At 39.8% G+C, this 19,694-nt stretch overlaps 1 protein-coding gene across 2 annotated transcripts in view; it reads right to left on the bottom strand.

The window, feature by feature from the left end:
• Window positions 1-19,694, bottom strand: part of LOC111154100 (neuroblastoma amplified sequence) — a 333,307-nt gene that overhangs the window by 230,270 nt on the left and 83,343 nt on the right. For both annotated transcript variants that reach the window (XM_022513484.1, XM_022513482.1), the window contains exons 17-21: window positions 17,894-18,045; window positions 16,471-16,611; window positions 15,922-16,000; window positions 7,017-7,121; window positions 6,257-6,393 (exon numbers count right to left, since the gene is read on the bottom strand). In XM_022513484.1, the coding sequence (XP_022369192.1) occupies window positions 6,257-6,393; window positions 7,017-7,121; window positions 15,922-16,000; window positions 16,471-16,611; window positions 17,894-18,045 (614 nt within the window). The remainder of the gene's footprint in view (window positions 1-6,256; window positions 6,394-7,016; window positions 7,122-15,921; window positions 16,001-16,470; window positions 16,612-17,893; window positions 18,046-19,694) is intronic.

Genomic DNA, 19,694 nt, shown 5'->3' with positions numbered 1-19,694 from the left:
CCATCTGCATGTTATAGCACGCTTTTCAAACTTTCAATCACCAAATAATCTCACTGAACTCAGATATTTACAAGCAAACAAACTGCCAAGTTACCACCGTAACAGCTTGTCTAGGACAAGGGCAAATATCTCCTGGATATTTGACTTCCATCAATCAAGTTTTATCACTTACAACTATAAAATATTTTAAATATTGCAATATCCCCAAATACACTAAATAATGCAATCTTTCCTTACTGAGGTGGAAATAATCCAGGAATATAAATATGAGTGTCAATTTTCATTATCTAGCAAATACAGGTGTCAAAGAATTTCCTGACTGACATATATGTACGGCAGAGTTTATTTCCACATATTAAAAATAAATGAAATCCAAATGCAATGTGGTATCCTAGTCTGGATTCGGAAACAGAAAAAGGGTATTAGCAGAAAAACTAATTATATCCAAATAAATCTGTCACTTAGTTAACAGTATTGTGTAGTCTGTTCCGCTGCACTGTTTTGAGGGTGCAAATTTGTTCAAATGATATATACGAGGAAACAATCTGACCATAACACAAATTTCACATTTGCTGACACCCAATTTCATCCATAACAAATGTTGTGCACACAGAAATACAAAACCAGCCACATCGGGTTACGCGTGCAGGGACACCCAAACATCTACCAGCAAGCTCAGTTTCCAGAATGGGTTAGGAAGCCCCCCACCATCCACAGCTGGTGGCACAATTTTTCTCTGAATTTCTTACCACCCCCCCTTCCTCCATCCCCCAATAACGCACAAGTGCAACTCTTCCAACACCCACTTCCACATACAAAGTCTAAGGGCTTTAAGGTAAGTGCCATATTTTAGCATTTAGATGTCTGTTACCTATGTAACACATGTAAAAATATGTGAGGACTTTCATTTAGGTTCCTAACTTTGTTTCACTGAACAAAGCTTTTGAGTGCTGGACCATTAATCCCGCTTTTCCCATCAGTGCCATGGTTTTCACTGCAAGGTTCTGCATAGCCAGTAATCGTTAGGAGTGCCTATGGCATGTTATAGCAGAACTGACTACTCCAGTGACAGTGTCTTAGTTTTGACAAATGTGCTATGATTATATGGGAAGAAAGGAGAAGCCCAGTGAAGGGTATCCAGAAACACCCTGTATTCTCCATTCCACTTTTCTACAGTTATAAAATTATTCCAATAAGAAATTCCAATAAGAAACCCCTCAACTACAGGATTCTGCATTAACGACGGCTGCTAACACTTACGTAACATTTACTTGATGCCGCACCCTGTTCTCAGTGTTGTATACACACTGACTCATTAGGCATTCTCGCAATGCGAAGAGGTAGGTGTTACAATCATGCCCATCTGACAAGTGAGAGGACATCTAAGAAAAGGTATCCAAAAAACACAAACTAGACACCTTGGTTCTAGAATCAAAGCTCTTACTCTGATCCTACTTCAACAGCCAACTATTCAAAACACAACTTTTTAAACTAGGTTACTTCCACCATTCTAGAAAGATTCTACAATAGGAAAAGAGGCATAAAATAAAAAAATTAAATAATCTTTCTAAAACATTCCATAAATACCAAAAATCCCGAAAGTTAAAAAAAAAAATTCCTTTTATAAAAACCTATGAGCAAAAATTGTGGAAGCTAATATAGTAAGAAATATCACCTTTGTACTTCAACTAAAATAGTCAACTAGAATATGAAGTATACACATTTTATAGCAATAACAAATGATAGATAGCTAAGAAAAGACATATCGTCTAGGATAGAAAATGTAATTTCAAAGTTTTAGAAAAACTTGCTCACATTTCATCATTGTCAAACACACACGATAATTTAAGAGTGACAATATCACACACAAAATTAACACATGCCACAGAAGTTTCCCAGCAATCACACTCATCAAATTTGGTTCAAACAAAACTGGTTCATCAAACTTCGGGTAAATGCCAGAGAGAAAGTTCTGCCTACAGAATCTCAACACGGGGCAAGTAAAAGGCCACTTTGTTGACGTAACTTACTATTACTTCTCAAGATATTACGTGGCTTGGACTCTAATATGCAAAACCCTACCTACCCTCCCATGTACACTCTACACAGTGAACAAGACACAAGGTCCTTTCCTTATGGATCTGCTACTCATTCATTCATTTATTCACTCAACAAGTGGTTACTGAGAACCTACAAGGTGCCAGGTGATCTTCTAAATGCGGCAGGGGCTAAGGAAGGGAAGAAAACACAACTGGGAAGTAGATAACAAGATAAGTAAATAGAACTCAAACTAAGGTAGGGGTGATACAATCTAGGAAGAAAACAAGGCAGGAAAGGAGGATTTAAAGTGAGGGTAAAATCATAAATAGGGTGGCCCAGGGAGATGAGACAGAGTAGAGAAGACAAACAACCGTAGGATATGTTAGGTGAGAGTACGGGGAAGAAACACCTGCTCAGGACGCAAGCAGTGGGAGGGAGCGAGGCTACGGAACGAGAGTGGTCAGAGAAGGAGACTGACCTGTGAGAGGAGATGCAGAAGAAGTAAGAGGCCCGGTCACCCGAAGATATGGGAGAAGGGCGCACCAGGCAGGAGGCACAGTGGCCACGAGGCGCCAGGGCGGCAGCAGGCATGGCATGGTCCTGGGCGGAGGGGAGGAAACGCGGGACTGGACGTACCATCCTAAGGGCAAGCTGAAGACCGTGCAGAGTTCACAGCCACTCTGCCTCTGGGAGCCATACACTTCGAGGTGGGTACCTGGTTTCAAACCATCTAACCATCTAATAGGTCACTGAAAAGTCATTTCTTGCAAAATACAAGGGGAGGGGCTGACAGGCTGATGAAGCGGGATGACACGGTGCAGCTGCTGCGCAGTATGTGCGCTCTGAGAAAATCGAGCACGTGTACAGAAAGTTCTACCGTCCTTGAAGGCACTAAATGAGGAAGAGAAACTAGTTTTCAAACAATGCAACTGAAGAGGCTTTTTTAAAAAAAAAAGGCAGAAAAGGCTGCAAATGTATTTAGAGTCTTTTCAATTCTTATTTCTTCTCAGTTTGAAAGCACAATGCTGTACGCAGGAAATTCTCTTGCTGCCTCAAACATACCTGATTAATTCCTGCTAAAGAGAAAGCATGTTTTGCTCACTTCAGAATCCCTCCCACAGAGCCAGGCACACAAAGAGCGCCCAGCTCACCGTGGGTGGGGACGAGAGCACTGTGGTTCCAACAGAACAGACACTTTGTGCTGCTCTGACTTGAAAGTGATTGGAAAATAAATACCAAGTATCCGAAGAAGAATAAATTTCCTCAAAAAGGAAATGATTTCTATAAATAGGTCTTACTGATCCACGCATCCATTAGAATGAAACTTCAAGCTGGGCAAGAGTCAGGCTTTAACCCTAAGATAGCACTGGACTCAGGAATTAAGGCCATCGGAGCCTCAGTGAGACACTAACCAGGGCGCGTCCATTGTTAGAGGTTAAGAAGTCTATTCTGTTGTCCTTTCTTCGGGACAGCCTTTGACCTCTCTTATAAATGGACACAAGAGAGCCCTAATTGACCCAGCCAGCAAACATTTTCAGAGACTCAACTACACAAGCACCACCCTAGGCCATGAGAATCCAAAAATTTGGAGGAGATGCTCTCCACCTTAAAGAGTTAGATTTGGGTTAAGGTTGGATGCTCATTAAAAAAGGAAACAAGGGGGGGGCGCCTGGGTGGCTCAGTGGGTTAAGCCTCTGCCTTCGGCTCGGGTTATGGTCTCGGGGTCCTGGGATCGAGTCCCACGTCAGGCTCTCTGCTTGGCGGGGGGTGGGGGGGCCTGCTTCCCTCTCTCTCTCTCTCTCTCTGCCTGTCTCTCTGCCTACTTGTGATCTCTCTCTCTGTCAAATAAATAAATAAAATCTTAAAAAAAAATCAGAAACAAGAGGGAGAAAAGCTGAACTAAAAATAACTAAAAACACACTGTAAAAGGGTTATAGTACAAGAACAAAGAATGATGAAAATATAGGAAAAGGAACAAGTGTATGGAAGACCTCGCAGAAGAAGCTACGCCTGAAACGTAACCACGGGTTTGCTTTGCAGCCACATAAAATCATAAGGAGACAGACATTACTGTTATAACCTACTGTTGTTCCTCATTCTTTCTAATTAGAACAAAACTACACTCAATGAGACTTTCTTGAGAAACAAAAATCTTTATTTCCTTAATGCGTTAAAATGAATATAAAGACTCCTAAAAAAGTCTTTTCAAAATTTGTCTAAGCAACATATCCCAACATGATGATTCTGAATAACCTTATCTTCTATTACCCTCTGCTATAATATGGTATAGTTCAAGTATTTGTCACAATTTAAGTTGGTTACAGCAGCCCCAGTAAAGGAAGCATAGGGCATTCAGAGATAACCCAGCACTGGGCATTGTAAAACTATTTTGCATACCAATTGTGAAATCTCAGAAAATCATATGTTTATCTAGGCAGTCATCAGGAGATAATAACCACAAATGAACTCAAATCTAAGGACAGAATACCTTTAAAAAAAAAAAACTTCAAGAGATGGTAGATCTCCTCCGTCTTTTTTAAGAGAAAGCCCTTCTCTATACTAACAATTTATAGTGGAAAAAAGTCATTTATATTCAGATTAGATCTATTTTGCAGAGAGCAAGAAAACAACAAAATTATATTCAAAATACCTATAAATATACATTCACAAAATACATTTTACATATCACTATAAGGATATAAAAGAAAATCATATGAAAATGAAAAGAGCACCTTAAACTTCTTTTTGTTCACTTTTATCATGACAAAGACTTTTTTTTTAGTACCAAGAGTAGTACAAAATGAGGAATTTAGAACTTATTTTTTGAGCTTCCTGATCTACAACTACAAATAAATCTAAGTTGCAAATCTCGGCTGTACTTTATACAAACTAAACCTCTGTAAATCTCAGTTCTCGGTAATAAGAGGGATAATACCAAAAGTGGAAACCACATATACCTATGTAGGAAATACCTACTGATTACTCTATAAATGTTCATCTTCACCATCGATACCCAAGCCTACAAATAGGATAGTGGGTGGGGGTGACAGGGGAGAAAGAAGGAAGCTGAATGATCCCCTAAATTCCAGTAACATCCCTTAAAAGAGTTAAGTTGCCAGTACCTAAAATTTGTAACAATGATTTCAACTGGAATGGTCCTAATCTCTTAGAGCGTTTGAAGATCACGAGCGGACTTCATAGATCAATTCACACGTTACTCAACATATGCAACACAAACAAGTAGCACAGGGACTGGCGATTCAAGGTAAAGATAAGCAAACTCAAAAAAATCCCCAAAGGATATAAATCATGCAAATCAGTGACTGAGCCACATTTACTAGTAGATGTAGAAGTCTCACATTTACTGACCTAGTTCACTCTTTGGATGCAAAAGGTCACGGCGAATAGTCTTGCCTTTGACCTCAGTGCAGTAACGGACAAGCGGAGTATCCTTCGCACTCCTCTCGGCCTCAGGCCTGGAGCTAATAGGCTACCTACCCATTCTGAGCTAGGCATGGAGGCAAATTTATTCTCTTCTCTTCATTCTCATGAAGAAACATTCTGGCCTCCACAAACCTACTGGGTGATACAATGAGGACCACTGAACTTAGAGTCTATGTCCCTCATCGTGACCCAATTCTCAAATAGCCTTGAACTGAGATAAAGAGCATCAGTCCAATTAATAATTAAAGGGAACTTTGATTTCCCATTTGTCTTTCTCCCACTGCAATTTCACAGGGGGAAACAGTTATTAAGAGTCAAGATTCAGACGTTTCTGAGTCCCCTGGACCTACCACCTGATATTTTCAAAACTACTTCATTTCTAAAAGATCTAATTCAAAGACAGTTATCCTAAAAACTGTTCTTAACCAAAAAATAAAAAAAAAGAAAGAAAGAAAGAAAGAAAAGAAACACAAAAAACAAAAACAACTGTTCTTAACCATAAAAACATGGAGTACACACCAGGAAAATCAGAAGGCCTTCATTAAAAAAATAAAAAGTAAGGTTCATGTTCATTAAGTTAAGGTGATCCTCCTATGCTAGACACATTTTGGCTTTGAGATCATTTAAAAATAAGTTAGAAATAATTTTATAATCAGAAAAAAGTTTAAAGAGATTACTTTAAAATTAATTTTGTTTAATTCAAATTATTTAGCATGAAACAAAAAACTGTTATTTAAAAAGAAGGTAAAATTCAGTAAACCCAATCACATACCAAGCTTCAGGCAGCAACACAGAATATTCATGTGGAGAAGTGGTCTCTGGGAAGTTAGAGAGAATGGCAAGGCGATGAGGAAGCAGGTCTGATCCATGATAAGTGAACAGAATTTCTAGGGCTTGTACGTTACTTTCCTGTACAAACAGCAAGGGGTAAGTTTCCATTGTAAGCCTTAGAAATAAAGGAAAGACTTTGTAGGACAACGTTCAAACACCTAAAAGTAACTTTTTATGCAGTTCTGATTTCAGTACTTTGAAATATTTCTAATTCTTTGTAGTCTGCATCACATTTCTCAATCTAGTGTAATAAAAATCACTTACTTTTAAAATTCAGAATGATGAATAAACACTTTTTAAAATTTTATTTATTTGAGAGAGAGAGAGAAAGACTATGAGCAGGGCAAGGGGCAGACAGAGAGGGAGAAACAGACTTTCCGAGGACTCAGGGCTCGATCCCAGGACCCTGAGATCATGACCTGAGCCAAAGTCAGAAGCTTAACCAACTAAGCCACCCAGGTGCCCCTGCCTTTTTTTTTTAAAGATTTATTTATTTGCCAGAGAGAGAGAGCATGAACAGGGGGAGGGGGAGAGGGACAATGAATAAACATTTTTAAAAATATAATTCCATCTTCTCTACATTAATATTAAAACAAAAAAATGAAATGATGGTAAATGCATGCAATAACATTAACTGTGCGGCTCAGAGATTTAGAAAGTGTTAATAACCATAATTATTTTATTTACAAAAAAGAAATTACCCGAGCATAAGTTCTTGCTGAGAGAACAATATTCTGATTTCTGAACTTCTTAAAGAATTCAGCATCATATCTCTGTTCAGATGCATGAGGCACTCCTAGGATTTCCTGAGGGGAAACAGAGACTTAATAATGAAAAGGCTTTTAAATATGGGTGACAAGAAAATATTAAAAACCTTTACAACTCTGCCTCCCTAAATAAATAAGTCTTGAATTAATTAAACTATCAACTGTTAACTCAAGTAGTACATCTGCATTCTTGCCTTTATTTTGAAAATAGCTATATTTATAAATACTGTTAATTAAAAAAAATTAAGAAGTAAATGAAATGGGCAGTAAAAAATTAATTACAGTAAGACAACCAAAACCCACCACCTGCTGCAAACAAGTAAGCGACCGTGATACACGGCAGCGCAGTATGAACACCTGCATTAACTTCATGGCTGCTGGCGATCGATGTAAAATGCAGCCTGAACCGTTCATTCCTTCAACAAATATTTACTGAGTGTCTACTATGCGCTAGGGGCACTGTGATAGGCAACAGTGATGTCATGAGCAGGACACGTTTCCTGCCTTCCAAACTGTTTAAAATCTCATGGAAACAAAAAGGGACACAGGAACAGGCGAAGGGAAACACACAGGAGAGTACTATAAAACTCGTCCTGGGAAGATGGGGAAGGCTTCCCGGGGGTGCCCCAAAGCTGGGACATAAAACACAAACAGGTTGGCCATGGCAACTGCAGGTAAGAATCTGCCCACGGCAATGTATGACACAGGGCTCGTTGTCTGTCATGCTTAATGCTGAACCCCAGATCCCCAGCAGTCTGCTTTTCATATAATAAGTAACCAATAACTACTTATTGACTGAATTAATTTACTGAGGTAGGAGAGAGACAAGGAGGAGGTGTGGAGGAGGTGGGGGGGGTGGGCGTTGAGAAGGTCACCTGCAAATATGTTGGGCTTGGAACTCTAGCACATCTAGAAGGAGCCACCCAGAAGGCAGGTGGATAGAGCAAGAGTTCTGGAGCGAGGTGAGTCACATACATGCCACACTTACTAACACACAAGTGAGTATGATTTCAAGGGAGATCAAGTTGAATGAAAACAGCCTTAAGGAGCAACATCATTTAAAGGATCAACCCCCCCCCCCCCCCAAAAAAAAGTGTTGTGATGTGGTGGAGGACAAGGGAAGGTCAGGAATAGGCATCTGAAGAGCAAAGCAAATGGAGGAGCTGAAGAAGCAGAGAAGTAAGGGCAGGAGGGGGTGGGGGCGCTGGGGGCTGTTTAAAACATATTCATGGAAACCAAGAAAGAAAACATTTCAAAAATGTTCTCAGTTCCTGGACTCCCCATCCACAACAACCGTTCCCTTTGTTCCATCCCAGTTATGCCTCCTACCAGCTCCCTAGATCTTTATCATCACCCGAAGGAAGTCTCTGGGACATCTCCATGTCCAACAATGGATTCTTGAGCAACTGATCCTTCCTCCACCCCCCAGCTCAACCCAACATATGGCATTCCAGCAATTCCGCAATGTCACTGAGACATCCGGCCCACTGACCCTACATTTTTCACCTGCTCTCTTTCCTCCAAGTCTCTTATCCCTTCCAACCAGCTTAGTCCCTGGTCCACCATTCAGAGATTTCTTTAATCCCTTGCTTCTTTCCCTTCATCATACTCACCTGGCAAAACCTCATCCTTAATCCAAGGCAACTAAGAACCCTGATTACAAGGTACAAGTCTGAAAAAATACCACAAAATCAAGCTGACAATTCTCATTTCAAGATCTCAGCACAGTTGGAATCCTGATGCAAACAAACCAACTGTAAAACCATTTATGAGGTGACTAGGGAAATCTGAACATGAAGTGGATAGGAGATGATATTAGGGAACTGCTACTAATTTTCTTAGAAATAATAATGTTATTGGGTTATTTTTTAATTCTTTACCAGTTACAGACACATAAGTATTTATGAGTGAAGTGATAAGATGTCTAGGATTTGCTTTATAACAACTAGCTGAAAGAAAAGGCAGGAGTGGAGAGTAAAAGATACAAGATCCACAAAATGGCTGAACTGGGCAGTGAGTACATCCGGGGTTCATTATACTCTTCTGTATACTTTAAGGAAGGTTGGACATTTTATAAATTCAATTCAAATCTGCCGTCCCTCAATGGTACTACATTTCCCTAACAAGTTTTCTCCCCTGTTCTGTTAGAAACTTTTCCACAGTTCTTTCATTCTTTCTAGACCTCCAACACTTATCCCTGTCTCCATTCTCAACTGAAAACTTGCTTCATACACTCTGACACTGTTAGATGGGATATTCGTTTTCCACCCACTGAAACCACACATCTACCTGCATCTCTACCAATGGGATTTCCTTCCTTCAGCTACAACAGAAAAATTATAACCATCTGCTCCCCAAACCCTGTTCATGCTCCAAATCCCATTTCTCTAATCATGCCATTATCGCCTCTTTCTCCTGTTGGATAAATTCCTCCTCACCCTCGGCTGCTTCCTTCTCATTAGCATACAAACAATACTTCTTCCTTCTATCAAAAAAAAAAAAACTCTTAATTTCACATACATTATCTTCTTGGCACCTTGAAACAAAACTTCCAGAAGGAGCTGCCTACAATCACTGTCTCCCCTTACCCACTTCCTGTTCTTCCCTAAACTCACTCCACCTCTGGCAGTTCAAGTCCACTCCACATACAGCATGAGAGACCTTTCAAATGTGGCCAGAAACTGTTCTAACCCCCCTTCTCCCTTCGATCTGTGCTGCGCTCCCTGGCAGCCCAGCTCCCCCCACCAGCTCACTCTGTCAGGAGCACGCCACCCCCTTACTTCATAGAGCGCAGGAGGATTATCAGCACAGGCTAATGAATCCAGGAGACCTCGCTGTGAGTTCCCGCTTTCTCCTTAAGCAAATTACTTTCCTTCTCCAATCCTCAGTTTTCATATCCATAACACTGGAAGGAAAACACTACCTGCCTGAAAGACTGCTGGGAAATAATCCGGATTCAGTAGCCAGCGCAGTGGCCGACAAACAGTAAGTCCTCAACAAACGTGCTGGTATTTAAGGTAGTCTCTTACCTATCAACTACCTCAACAAATATTTGCTGAGCTCCTCAAGAAGCCAGGTACCGGTCTGAGCTTGGGGATACAGCAGCCACCAAGACAAAACAAAACCCCTACACCTTTCTGGAGCTTCTGCTCCCATGTCTGCCTTAGAGCACTCCCCAGTCCCCTAAATTTGCCTGCTTTTGTTTTGTTTCTTTTTTAAGGACTAGTTGGGATGGCATTTCCTATATAGTGTCTTCTAGGACGTCCCCAGGAAAAACGGAATGTCCTTCTCCACCACGTTCTTCCCTCAGTTCTACACACGTCATTGTCACCATTTAGTGCCTACATAATGTGGACTCCAGGACACTTCCTTGTTCTTATCTCCACCTCCAGCACTGCCATGATGGCTGGTACCTACCAGGCACTTGTGTCACATAGAAATGAATCTACTTTTATCTAATTTATTACAGGATTCATAAAATAAGCTTGCCTCAGGATTAAAATGCAATGCCTATCTCTACTACTATCTAGCTGGTGAGCTACCGTGTCTGAACATCTTCATTTCTAAGTTTTAACAACCAATTCATCAACTTCACCTACTTCTCAAAAGCCTAATTAGCCTAATTCTCCAAGAAAGTGGGCTCAACAAATACTTTAAACCAGGCACTAGTGAACATACTTCCAACTGTCAAATAGGGAAACAGCAATTCGATACCTAAAGGGGAATGAAAGAAAATTAATTGGATAGTCAAACTCTGAACATTTCGTGGAAGTCTTCAAGATCTCGAATCAATAAAATTTAGTAAAACAAAGGCTAAGACAACATAATAAACCCTATCTGTACTGCCTTCTGCAGCTCATCACATGCTTTCATATATTACCTCAAAATAAAACTCCAATACAGTAAAACAATACGTTTTAAAATAACAGGGCCATCCAACAATCAAACTAGTTGTACCCATAGATAAAAGTATTGGGAATTTTTTGCAACTTATTTGTATAACTATCATGTTTTCTAGTAACCATAAACAACCCTCTTTTATCAGTGGTATTTTGTTTGAAAACACTTATTTTATTAGCAGATAGGAAATCAAATGCTTTTAGATTTGCCTATAAGCATTAGAAGTACTAAATATCTCCATTATTCTGGGGACAAGCATCATATTAGAGGTCACATTTACTGAGCACCTGCTGTGTGCCAGTACCAAGGGCCGAGAGAGCTGTTTCCACAGAAAGGACTAACACAGGTGGAGGAAGTAATCTGCAAGTGAAGTCAAACTTTAAAAGTTAGGAATTTATATCAATTTCTGGGTAATGTCAGCTGTGAGGGTCATGTGAAAAAGCAACCTAAACTATGTATTTTTGCTGGAATATCTTTAACAACATCTGAATGTTGGAAACAGCCAGTGTTTGTGTCCCTAAAGAAATAAAAATAAAGTATAACTTTTTTAAAGTTCAAGTGTCTCCATGAAAAAATGTTCATCATCATTAGGCATCACAGAGATTCAAATCAAAACCACATTGAGATACCACCTTATACCAATCAGAATGGCCAAAATCAACAAGACAATAAACAACAAGTGTTGGAGAGGATGTGGAGAAAGGGAAACCCTCTTACACTGTTGGTGGGAATGCAAGTTGGTGCACCCACTTTGAAAAACAGTGTGGAGATTCCATAAGAAATTAAAAATAGAGTTACCCTATGACCCTGCAATTGCACTACCGGATATTTACCCCAAAGATACAGATGTAGTGAAAAGAAGGTCCATCTGTACCCCAATGTTTATAGCAGCAATGGCCATGGTCGCCAAACTGTGGAAAGAACCAAGATGCCCTTCAACAGACGAATGGATAAGGAAGATGTGGTCCATATATACAATGGAATACTATGCCTCCATCAGGAAGGATGAATACTCAACTTTTGGGTCAACATGGGTTGGACTGGAGGAGATTATGCTGAGTGAAATAAGTCAAGCAGAGAGAGTCAATTACCATATGGTTTCATTTATTTGTGGAGCATAAGGAATAACACGGAGGACTTGGGGAGAAGGAGAGGAGAAGACAGTTGGGGGAAATCGGAGGGGGAGATGAACCATGAGAGACTGTGGACTCTGAGGAACTAACTGAGGGTTCTGGAGGGGAGATGGGTGGAAGGTTGGGTGAGCCTAGTGGTGGGTATTATGGAGGGCACGTATTGCATGGAGCACTGGGTGTGATGCAAAAGCAATGAATTCTGGAACACTGAAAAGAAATTTAAAAAATAAATAAAAATAAAAAATAAAATAGAAACCAAAAAAACAATAGAACAAATCAATGAAACTAGGAGCTGGTTCTTTGAAAGAATTAATAAGATCGATAAACCCCTGGCCAGACTTATCAAAAAGAAAAGAGAAAGGACCCAAACAAATAAAATCATGAATGAAAGAGGAGAGATCACAACGAACACCAAAGAAATACAGACAATTATAAGAACATACTATGAGCAACTCTACGCCAACAAATTTGACAATCTGGAAGAAATGGATGCATTCCTAGAGACATATAAACTACCACAACTGAACCAGGAAGAAATAGAAAGCCTGAACAGACCCATAACCAGTAAGGAGATTGAAACAGTCATCAAAAATCTCCAAACAAACAAAAGCCCAGGGCCAGACGGCTTCCCGGGGGAATTCTACCAAACATTTAAAGAAGAACTAATTCCTATTCTCCTGAAACTGTTCCAAAAAATAGAAATGGAAGGAAAACTTCCAAACTCATTTTATGAGGCCAGCATCACCTTGATCCCAAATCCAGACAAGGATCCCATCAAGAAAGAGAACTACAGACCAATATCCTTGATGAACACAGATGCAAAAATTCTCGCCAAAATACTAGCCAATAGGATTCAACAGTACATTAAAAGGATTATTCACCACGACCAAGTGGGATTTATTCCAGGGCTGCAAGGTTGGTTCAACATCCGCAAATCAATCAATGTGATACAACACATTAATAAAAGAAAGAACAAGGACCATATGATACTCTCCATAGATGCTGAAAAAGCATTTGACAAAGTACAGCATCCCTTCCTGATTCAAACTCTTCAAAGTGTAGGGATAGAGGGCACATACCTCAATATTATCAAAGCCATCTATGAAAAACCCACCGCAAATATCATTCTCAATGGAGAAAAACTGAAAGCTTTTCCGCTAAGGTCAGGAACACGGCAGGGATGTCCGTTATCACCACTGCTATTCAACATAGTACTAGAAGTCCTAGCCTCAGCAATCAGACAACAAAAAGAAATTAAAGGCATCCAAATCAGCAAAGAAGAAGTCAAACTATCACTCTTTGCAAATGATATGATACTATATGTGGAAAACCCAAAAAACTCCACTCCAAATTTGCTAGAACTTGTACAGGAATTCAGTAAAGTGTCAGGATATAAAATCAATGCACAGAAATCAGTTGCATTTCTCTACACCAACAACAAGACAGAAGAAAGAGAAATTAAGGAGTCCATCCCATTTACAATTGCACCCAAAACTATAAGATACCTAGGAATAAACCTAACCAAAGAGACTAAGAATCTATACACAGAAAACTATAAAGTACTCATGAAAGAAATTGAGGAAGACACAAAGAAATGGAAAAATGTTCCATGCTCCTGGATTGGAAGAATAAATATTGTGAAATTGTCTATGCTACCTAAAGCAATCTACACATTTAATGCAATTCCTATCAAAGTACCATCCATTTTTTTCAAAGAAATGGAACAAATAATCCTAAAATTTATATGGAACCAGAAAAGACCTCGAATAGCCAAAGCAATATTGAAAAAGAAAGCCAAAGTTGGTGGCATCACAATTCCGGACTTCAAGCTCTATTACAAAGCTGTCATCATCAAGACAGCATGGTACTGGCACAAAAACAGACACATAGATCAATGGAACAGAATAGAGAGCCCAGAAATAGAACCTCAACTCTATGGTCAACTAATCTTCAACAAAGCAGGAAAGAATATCCAATGGAAAAAAGACAGCCTCTTCAACAAATGGTGTTGGGAAAATTGGACAGCCACATGCAGAAAAATGAAATTGGATTCATTTCCTTACACCACACATGAAAAGAGACTCAAAATGGATGAAGGACCTCAATGTGAGAAAGGAGTCCATCAAAATCCTTGAGGAGAACACAGGCAGCAATCTCTTCGACCTCAGCCGCAGCAACATCTTCCTAGGAACATCGCCAAAGGCAAGGGAAGCAAGGGCAAAAATGAACTATTGGGATTTCATCAAGATCAAAAGCTTTTGCACAGCAAAGGAAACAGTTAACAAAACCAAAAGACAACTGACAGAATGGGAGAAGATATTTGCAAATGACATATCAGATAAAGGGCTAGTGTCCAAAATCTATAAAGAACTTAGCAAACTCAACACCCAAAGAACAAATAATCCAATCAAGAAATGGGCAGAGGACATGAACAGACATTTCTGCAAAGAAGACATCCAGATGGCCAACAGACACATGAAAAAGTGCTCCACATCACTCGGCATCAGGGAAATACAAATCAAAACCACAATGAGATACCACCTCACACCAGTCAGAATGGCTAAAATTAACAAGTCAGGAAATGACAGATGCTGGCGAGGATGCGGAGAAAGGGGAACCCTCCTACACTGTTGGTGGGAATGCAAGCTGGTGCAACCACTCTGGAAAACAGCATGGAGGTTCCTCAAAATGTTGAAAATAGAACTACCCTATGACCCAGCAATTGCACTGCTGGGTATTTACCCTAAAGATACAAACGTAGTGATCCGAAGGGGCACGTGCACCCGAATGTTTATAGCAGCAATGTCTACAATAGCCAAACTATGGAAAGAACCTAGATGTCCATCAACAGACGAATGGATAAAGAAGATGTGGTATATATACACAATGGAATACTATGCAGCCATCAAAAGAAATGAAATCTTGCCATTTGCGACGACGTGGATGGAACTAGAGGGTATCATGCTTAGCGAAATAAGTCAATCGGAGAAAGACAACTATCATATGATCTCCCTGATATGAGGGAGAGGAGATGCAACATGGGGGGTTAAGAGGGTAGGAGAAGAGTAAATGAAACAAGATGGGATTGGGAGGGAGACAAACCATAAGTGACTCTTAATCTCACAAAACAAACTGAGGGTTAATGGGGGGAGGGGGGTTGGGCGGGGTGGGATTATGGACATTGGGGAGGGTATGTGCTATGATGAGTGCTGTGAAGTGTGTAAACCTGGCGATTCACAGACCTGTACCCCTGGGGATAAAAATATATTATATGTTTATAAAAAATAAAATTTAAAAAAAATAAAAATAAAAATAAAAAATAAAAACAAACAAAAAAATAATAAAGTTGAAGTGTCTCATTTTGGCCATAATTAGGACCAAAGTTCAACCAACTAAATTCAATGCACTAGCAAATCACTAAAATAAAATGAGTCAGAAATATTCATATTAGGATTACTAAAACCCAGTGTATACCGAAATTCAGTACTGGAGACAGCTATATGCCATAACCTTAAAATCAAAATGTAAAATCAAAGTAAATAAAAAGCATCACATACCTAGAAAACACAGATACACTGAAATGGCTAAAGTGTTTCTGCTCCCTAGACTAACATGATTTCTGCCTTCCACAGTCTCTTAATTTTTACCAAAGCAGTTATATAAGAGAAACTACTTCTGCACAAAATGAATTTTTCCCAAAACATACATAGTTAAAAAGATCAAGAACGTCAGATATTAGGGCAGCAGTATCATTTATAATGATAGACTGAATAAACTTAATTGGTTTGATTAAAACTACTCCTTACCTCATAGGTTGCAAGCCGATCTAGGTAGGTTAGTAATTTCCGTCTACAGCGGCAGAGTTCCTTTTGTTCCAGCGTTAACCTGTTGTGAATAGCTGTGTTAGGCCACTTACATTAACACAGAAGCGCACTTCTCTATGAGTTAAAACAGAATAAAAATAACAATGTTCCACTGAGCCCCAAACTGACAGAAGAGTACACAAAAGCACGAGGGTAAAATAGCACCAACTGCATTTGGTTTGCGTTGCTGGAATAATTCAGAGCAATTAATCCTCGTGAAGAGCACACTTGAGTGACCAGTTATTTTAAAGAAAGTACCAAACAGTGGCTCAGTGGGTTAAATCCTCTGCCTTTGGCTCAGGTCATGATCCCAGGGTCCTGGGATCGAGCCCCGCATCCGGCTCTCCGCTTGGTGGGGAGTCTGCTTCCCCCTCTCTCTCTCTGCCTGCCTCTCTGCCTACTTGTGATCTCTCTCTCTCTGTCAAATAAATAATAAAATCTTTAAAAAAAAAAAAAAAAAAAAAAAGTACCAAACAGTCATAAATCATTTACTTTGCAAAGTTCACTAATTTAAGTAGTTCTCGTCTCTTGTTGATCTTTTTCTCCTTTTTATTCCTGGCAGGCTCTTCACTGGGTGGTGACAGCTCCTCATAGGGGATGTTGTCAATGTCTACTTCACCAGGCAATGTAAATCTGGAAGGAAAAAAAACAAACCCAAAGCTATTAGTGAAAGCTGCTTTCCCCCACTCGGGCTGATTTTATCACTAAGTTGCTCTCCACAGACACAGAAAGAACCAATTATTTGAAAGAAAGCTTTTGTATTGCAAGGAAAGTGATTCACTCATATCCACAGGATGGGCAAAAGTCATCACTAATCGTCATACAAAAATTTTAAAATCATGGCAATAAGAACTACTTAGGAAAACATGTGAGATTTATACTTATCCAATGTGAAACAGCCCATCGAGAAAATGCTGCCCAGAGTTTACAGTTGGAATCACTTCTATTTAAGGTTTCAAAATGGTTTACTTAAAAGATAAATAAATAGGGGCTCCTGGGTGGCTCAGTGGGTTAAACGTCTGTCTTCAGCTCAGGTCATGCATGGTCCCAGGGTCCTGGGATGGAGCCCAGCTCCATGCTCACCAGGGAGTCTGCTTCTCTCTCTCCCTCCGCCCCTCCCCCTGCTCCCTCTTGTGCATGCTCACTCTCCCTCAAATAAATACAAATCTTAAAAATAAATAAAATAAATGAATAAATAAATAAATAAAAGTATTAGTAAAATAAATTTATGAGGTGCCTGGCTAGCTTGATCCATAGAACATGGGACTCTTGATCTTGGGGTCATGAGTTGAAGCCCTACACTGCGCATGGAGATTACTTAAAATTAATTAATTAAAGTACAAAAAAACAAGGTTTGAAAAGGACAATGAACGTCAGTCTCATTTACAGTACTTACTTGTTAAATATATCATCACACTTATATCTTTAAAAAATTCCAAATGCCTAATAAGCAATGACTCCTGTCAAATAACTTTACTATTATTATCGACAGACATTTCTGTGGTACTTACAAGTTTACAAAGTGCTTTCCTAAGACACAGGATTTAATCACTCGAATTCTCTAAAGGAGGTAGGAAGCCAAGACAAACAAAATGAAGCTCACGCTTGCCAAAGGGGTGCTCCTGACTGGGAAGCACTCCCAGGTAAGTGCCTTTAGCCCACAGCTAGAAACTGCCAGCATCCGATAAAGGTCTGTAGAATCTGCTCTTTTCTTAGCATCAAGCTATCATACATACACACATTTAACTCAAAGGAAAGAAAGCTGTGACCTCAGATAAGAGAAGCATTGATCGAAGGCAACTGTCTCATTACAGGATAACCTAAATAAAGAAAAGTTTACCCTCTGCCATGTCTCGGCTTTAATATTTTCACAAAGTCACCTTTACTCTTGGATCCCGATCTTTCTATGACCCACCTGCCGTCGTCGGCTCCTCTCCCTATAGCCACCAGAGCCTCCAGGTCTGTGCCTTTCAGTCCATACTGAAGCAGCTCCTTCGCAGCATCCACATTTTCAGGAACTCTTTCCAAACACTCATGAAGAACCCAGGATCGTTTCTTTATTTTGCTCTGGATACAAATAAAAGACAGCGGCATTAAAGAACCCAGGATATCTGATAGCATAGGACAACTGCCTTCTAGAATCATAAAGCTAGACCTAAGGAAGTAGAGCTACCCAACCCCTTAGCCACAGGTAGCTGCTAGAGAAGCTTGACAGGAAAAAGCTAATTCCCTAATGGTGACTAGAATGGGATATAGACAAGGAGATTCCTACAGTTTTCTTTTTTTCGTCTACTGAAACACAAAGTTCAGGACTCCTTCAGAAACATAAAGAAGATCTACCCAAGTTTTTATAGCTGCTTATTAGTTTGCATGTGGGCTATCTAATAGAGTAGAAGAGCAAGCAGAAAAGCAAGATAAGATATAGCCTATTGTAACGAGCATGCTGCACTTTGAAACAAAACTAATGAGGCATAGCACATCAAAGTTCTAGATTTACTTGACCATGAGATGTAACACAAAGTGTAGATGATAATTTCATCATAAAAGCCATGATGTGCTATTCTTTGCAAAGACCAAGGGCCCATTCCTCCCTCCGAACTGCTTCCTCCAACTCCATCCAAAATCCCTGACTTCGCCTCTTCCAAGAAAGGGTCATTGTGGTTATAAGTTTTAAGTAAGATTTGACTCTTAAACCCTGCATTCCTTTATACACATTCCATTCCATCAGTTCTTTCCTCATATGCCTCTTAACTCATTTTCCCTTCTCCAGGTCGATGGCCTCCATACCAGTCCATGGCATCACCACATGGCACCTATGACATCTTTGCCTTAGTAGGGTTTCCCACCAACACTCTCCCTCCATGCCAGTTCATCTTCTACACCATCTACTTCTGTGCCTCCAGAGTCAAAAATCCACAACACTTCCCCATTACCCTAAGGATAAAAAGCCTAAGTCATCACAAGCCTTCCACATCCTTCAGAACCCAAGTCAATGTATCTTCTAATCGTATTTCCCAAAGTTCACTGCTGTTGAATATCTGATGCGGCAGATGGGTTGACTTACAGAGCTCATAAGGGGGGCCAGGTACTAATGTAGACATGAAACAAAGATTATGACAAATTCAGTCGATGTCACAAGTCATGCTCATTTCCTTTGAATTTGTTCATACCATTTGTCCCATGAAGAACAGCTTCCTCTCTTCTAATTCCAGGATGCTCGTTCTGAAGTCTCTCAAATCTACTCAAAGTGTCTTCACTTTACAGCCTTCCCGAACCACTGGGTCTAAAATGATTGCTACTTTCACTGGGTTCCCACAGCCTTTATCTGGAATCTTCTTGTATGGTTATTTATATTTTAGACATGAATCTTATCAGAAAGATTATAGGCTCCCTAAAAGGGAAGGCCAATTTATGCTTCTCCTGTGCTCCTTTCGCCTTCTCTCGCCTAGTACTTTTACTCTTAATTGCCTACTTATGTAGCTGAATTAGGTATTTCTCCCCCCAAAAAATGTACTTGCTTTTGTCTCTCTTAACAACTGTCAGCTCCTTCAGGGACCAATATTGTCCTTTACTGTGTTCCAGAAAAAGCCCTGAATGGGCACACATAAACTCACAACTCACTGTCCTGAGTCACAAAAGAAAGATAATACAGCTTTGGTGTTCTGATCTCCTAAAGGAAATACAAGGAACTTCCTCCTTTATTTCATTACTTCTCA

The sequence above is a fragment of the Enhydra lutris genome, unplaced genomic scaffold (genome assembly GCF_002288905.1).
Source record: "Enhydra lutris kenyoni isolate GAN:26980312 unplaced genomic scaffold, ASM228890v2 scaffoldscaffold35, whole genome shotgun sequence".
Lineage (NCBI taxonomy): Eukaryota > Metazoa > Chordata > Mammalia > Carnivora > Mustelidae > Enhydra > Enhydra lutris.
This window is presented reverse-complemented; position numbering and strand designations above follow the sequence as displayed.